The 5,485-nt window shown below is 42.0% G+C and overlaps 1 protein-coding gene across 1 annotated transcript; it reads left to right on the forward strand.

The window, feature by feature from the left end:
- The first annotated feature begins 144 nt into the window (after positions 1 to 144).
- Positions 145 to 4,367, forward strand: cdca7a (cell division cycle associated 7a). The gene is made up of 10 exons (XM_071474855.1): positions 145 to 300; positions 1,027 to 1,170; positions 1,281 to 1,403; positions 1,490 to 1,690; positions 1,797 to 1,874; positions 1,987 to 2,178; positions 2,284 to 2,412; positions 2,515 to 2,664; positions 2,753 to 2,889; positions 3,004 to 4,367. The coding sequence occupies exons 1-10, from the start codon at positions 280 to 282 to the stop codon at positions 3,035 to 3,037; spliced, it is 1,209 nt and encodes a 402-aa protein (XP_071330956.1). The 5' UTR covers positions 145 to 279; the 3' UTR covers positions 3,038 to 4,367.
- Positions 4,368 to 5,485: the final 1,118 nt, after the last annotated feature.

Raw genomic sequence — 5,485 nt, forward strand, 5'->3', positions numbered from 1 at the left:
CCCATAAATGTATTCGTTTGCTAAGTCTGATAACTAACAAAAAACAACTCGTTACATATTTTAAAATGTGCACACCGAGGCTCGGCTACTAATTTGACCTAATTTGTTATAGGAACTATAAAGCACCGGATTTGTTTTATGCATCTTTCAGGACTTTCCGGTGGCGCGGGAAATGAACGGAGCCCGGGCTGCTGCAGCTGCAGGACCTGCATTGTTCACTGCAGAGCTGCTGCACGGAGAGGGAGCCAGTCTGTGTGCAGGAAGACTTTTAAAAGAAAAATGCCCTCCACCCGCTCTCAGGTAAGAAAAGCAGCCTCTCTCAGAAGAAAGATCATCTGTTATCAGCAGCTTTGTGTTTATCGTCATAATAGTAAAAACATCACGATAACATTTTAACGTTTAAATCCTACTTTCCCAGTAACGGTGAGCTAAAGTTATCGTGAAACCAGCTCTGCTTTAGTAACTTACACAAAGAGGAGAAACGAGTAGTAGTTATAGTTAAATATTACAATAATCACATAGAAGTATGCAGTGCATAGAAGAACTAATGTTAACTGGATCATACTTATTTTGATGAGAGTCATTTTTAATTGTTGCTGTTTTTAAGCTTCTATGACTAAAGAAGCGTGAAACTGAGCATTGTTCACTGGGCTTCAGTCATTTTCTGTTTTCTGACATTTTATTGACCAGTTTATTGATCACAAAGGTAATAGTTACTTGTAGCTATACCATAAACTATTTAAAGCTAAGCAAGATCACCTAAAGTAATCAAATTATTTATGCATGTTGACTCAGAAGTTGGTGTCTACACAACCTGATTAGACCCTGGAGCATCCACACAGTCCAGTGGTTGATGTTCTCAGTGAACTACTACACTCATACTCATAATACCGTGTAGTCTGAACTATCCTCCTCCATGTTCGAGGGTTATTAAGTTAAGACAGAAACCTTCCTGGCTCTGGAGTGCACTTTTTGTCCTTGGTTATGAGAAGACTGTTTTTTAAACTTGTCTGTTATCATTTATAGAAACTGGCAGTCCATCCACCTCCATCCACCAGGATGAACTTGAGGAGCTTTCGCAGCGTCCCGCTGGTTCCCATGGAGACGTCCTCTTCTTCCTCTGATGACAGCTGCGATAGCTTTGGCTCTGATGGAGGCTTTGCAAATACGGTAACGATAAAAATACCAAGTCTCGACATAATTATAATCCTCTCAAATGATGGTGAATGTGTAGGATCTCTGCAGCACCATCTGCAACTAATGCCTGTGTCTCTGTTTAGAGGAGCAGCTTAAGACAGACGAGGAGGATGGCAGGGAAATCAAAGGTGTTTGAAGCTACATCAGAGGAGGATACATGCAGCGGGTTTGAGGAGACTGAAATCAACAGGCAGATGAAATCCATGGTAAGTTTTTAGGAAAAAATAAAATTCATGTCTTGGATTAGACACAATGAAAGTTTCTTCTGAGGGTAAATTGTATTTTCTTTCAGAAAGTAGACTGTGAACCTCCGAGACGTGGCCGCAGATCCACCGTTCTGAAGGTAGCCATGACATTCCCCACCAAGAAGCAGGGCAAGAAGAGGCCTGCATCTGAACCACTTCCTCAACCCAAAGTACCTGACTCAGACTCTGAGGAGGAGGAGAACTTCATGGACAAGAGAGCCCTGAATATTAAGGAGAACAAAGAAATGGTAGTTTTCTCTATTTTCATTTAATTATTTCTGAACTTTGGTCAGAACTGCTGAAATTTCCTTTATTCTGTATTCATTCATTCATACATATGTACTGTATTTATAGCTTGCAAAGCTCATGGCAGAGCTGAACAAAGTACCTGGACTTTTCCCGACACGGACGGCAATGTCGGCGTCCTCTACGGTAATTTCACTTGAAGATAAACTATTGAACATCCTGTTTGACAAATCCTACTAAAGCAGAGTCTGCCTTATCACGGCTCTGTGTATAACTGATGACATTTGAACCTCTTCAGCCCCGGCAGGCACCTCGGCGGTCCATGGGCACCCCGGGAGCTCACAGGAGAAACCCAGAGCGTCTGTCTCGACCCCACACAAGGTCCCGCACACTGGTGGATGGACCCCCCAGCCCACCTCCGGAGGAGGAGCCCGAGGATAAGTTCAGCCTGGTTCGCAAAAGCCGCTACTATGAGGAAGATTATGAGCCAGTAAGTCATTTCACATATGGTCCGTCTCCTTGTACGTTGCCGTTAATTCTAAAACTATGCAGACATTAATCACATTCTAATTAATTGCATTTATTTCTCGTTCAGCCCCGTCGCCGCGTCTTCAATGGCACCAAGGCCATCCCTCATGTGGTGCGGCCTGTAGAGGACATCACGGAGGTAGAGCTGCAGCACATCTGCCAGAATGTGCGGGAGAAAGTCTACAACAGCTCCACTGTAGGTCCCACATTCGCTGTAATGCTGAGAAGATTTGAGCAGCTGCATTTTGTTGTAAAGCCCCATACCTGAAGATGGTTAAACTTTTTCTCTCTCCCCCAGGGAAGCACATGCCACCAGTGCCGCCAGAAAACAATCGACACCAAAACTCACTGCCGTAATCCAGACTGCCTCGGGGTGAGAGGTCAGTTCTGCGGCCCCTGTCTCCGTAACCGCTATGGAGAGGAGGTGCGAGACGCTCTGCTGAATCCGGTGAGTATTTAAACAAGGTTGCATTGAAATGTGATCGTGTGTGTGACGGCCAAGTCTGACTCATTTCCCCTCTCTTTCCTCCTGGTAGGAGTGGCAGTGCCCGCCATGCAGAGGGATCTGTAACTGCAGCTTCTGCCGTGCCCGGGAAGGCCGCTGTGCTACGGGGGTGTTGGTTTACTTGGCTAAATACCACGGCTTTGACAATGTGCATGCCTACCTGAAAAGGTGATTGCAGCATTTATAGATTTAAAAAAAAAAAAAAAAAAAAAAAGTGTATTATTTTTCTGTTGCATCCAAGTTGGTGAATCCTAAAGTTTTCTTTTCCTCTCCCCTCTGCAGCTTGAAAAAGGAGATGGAAGAAAGTAGAGAGTGAAGTGTGGAGGAAGAAGCTGCTCCTGGACCTGACTGACATACTCTGTGCACAGTTCAAATATTGTTCATAGTGCTTCGAACATTATAACACAACTCTTACCGTTCCTGGTTGTGAGATTTCACTTTTTTTATTTGAGCATTGATTGACATCTGGAGGAGGCACACACAGCCGCTTCTCTCCAGTTTAAGCTTTCATTGTTTTTTTTTTTTTTGTTCTCCCACATATTTTACTGCTTGTTCTCTGAGCTGAGCCCTTATATTAAGACTGTCTGACTGTGAACCAAGGTGGAGCAAAACAAATTTTAGGAATTGTTTACTTGTGCAAACAGCCGTGCGGTCATAAAAATGTTTGGATGATTGCATTTTTTTATGATGTACATAGTCCCTATTCCCTGAGCATGTATTAAAAAAAAAAATCCCTTTTTAAAGCTGAATCATCCTACCTGCTGCATAAATTTCAGGCTTGTTTGAATGATCTACTGTATTTTACATTGTTTTAAATGTATAAATTTTTACACGACCCACTTTGGTAAGAATTACTCTCCAAGGATCATCTTTGTGGCTTTTTTTTTTTTTTTTTTTTTTTTTTTTTTTGGCAAATCAACTTGTGTTTTTACAAGTTTTTTTTTTTGTTGTTGTTGTTGTAAAATGTAAAATTACAGGAAAAAAACAAAATGTTTTGCTTGGGATGTCCTGTAGAAATGGCCCATTGATCTGCATGCTACTGAGGTGGTGCAGGTGGAAAGGGCATAGACTGGGGTCCACCACAAGGAACTGTGTGATATACTACAGGCCCTGGTTAAATATCCTTCATTAGATAACTGTCACTAATGGTGTGGAAACAATTAGCACACTCTAATGGGAATCTCATACCTGTAAATCATTTTATCCTGTTAAAGCACATTCTCGCTCTGCTTCAGTCTCTTTGGCTCATTTTCTGCCTTACACTGTTAAGTAGGAATGGTTGAAGGTGCCACTGAAGTGGCTGTAGAGTTATGGCCTGCGTTTTCTGTTCAGAAGTGCGATCCTCTACAGGAAATGACATGGAATTAACCTCTGTGTTGTTTCGTCTTTGAAATGTACTTCATTCAACCTGCAGCAGGACCTTCCCTGATTATATGATACTGTTTCAAAAATAATCAACGGCTGAGATTTCTTCTTTACTGTAATAACGGGTGGAGGTGGTTTCACTGTTGCTTGTGTTTATGAGGCACTGCACCACTAACAGGAAGAGTGATGCTGAACTGTTGAGGGGAATATCCGTTATGGTGATGCTTGCTTTGTGCTTATTGGGTTAACTGTACATTTTCATTAAAGCGTTAATCACTGCACAATCATGTTATCAGTTTTCTTTGACTTGACCATCACTCTATCCAGAACAGTGGCAGCTGTAATTACTGTTATTGAAACATGGAGGAGAAATCTTGAATGCTGCTGGTGATTGAAGATCTTAAGGACTGTGGAGGCTGGTTTATTAACGTTTCTATCACTGTTAGGCAGCTACAGTCTGTTTATAGTGCGTCTGCATTCCTTCACAGACTAAAACTGGGACTGATGGAGTCTGTTGGGTTGTCACTGAATTGCCTGCACAAGAATGAATGGATGAGATAATCACCATTTACGACTGCGCTGAGCTGCATTAAAGGTACAACACGAATAAAACTAACAATTGTTTTCATCACTAATGAATCTGTCAATTAATAGTATAGCTCATGCAATATCAAAGCATTTAAAAATGGCGATTGCAATTTTCCAAAGCACAAGGTGGCATCTGACAGACAATCCAGAATGGTCCCAACTAGAAAAAAGATAAATCAACATAGTTAAGAACCAGGTGAATATTTGATGGTTTTAAATGATAAAAGACCTAATTCATTCACTGATTATCTAGGTTGTTTTTCCTGTCAGTCCAACTAATCAATTCAATGTTTAAGTATTAAACAAATTAGGGCCCAATCTTAAATCAGCCCCCAGACTTTGTTGATGTTCAGATACAAGAGTCCATTACTTTGTTCAACAGAAAACTGCAGATGAGAGTGTTATGCGAATTTGGCCATCGGGACTGAACATGTGGTTAGAAAGGTTTGTGATGTTGGACGACGATGCTTCTCAGACTTTCACCATTATTGTTTACCAACGACTCTGAGTCTGTATACACGGTTCAGTACTATGGTGACTTTAAACTGATTCAAACACGAGGAGTAAGATTTTACACATGAAACATCGGATGAGTTGTGCGACTCTGCTCTTCTTTGAGCGAAGGGATTGCAGATGCAGCAATGACAGTGCCTGTAAAATGAAAAGACAAGTCCACCCATAGGGATACCAGCAGCAGTGTACCATGTGCAAGCTGCTGCTGACTGCAGGGATGTGCCTAATGTAATGCTGGCTGATGCACCGGCATTAATAGAGGCAGTGAGAACACAGCTGTCTTCAACAACATGCAAAG

The sequence above is a fragment of the Trachinotus anak genome, unplaced genomic scaffold (assembly GCF_046630095.1).
Source record: "Trachinotus anak isolate AG129_WGS33_773 ecotype Australia unplaced genomic scaffold, CSIRO_AGI_Tana_v1 ptg000001l, whole genome shotgun sequence".
Lineage (NCBI taxonomy): Eukaryota > Metazoa > Chordata > Actinopteri > Carangiformes > Carangidae > Trachinotus > Trachinotus anak.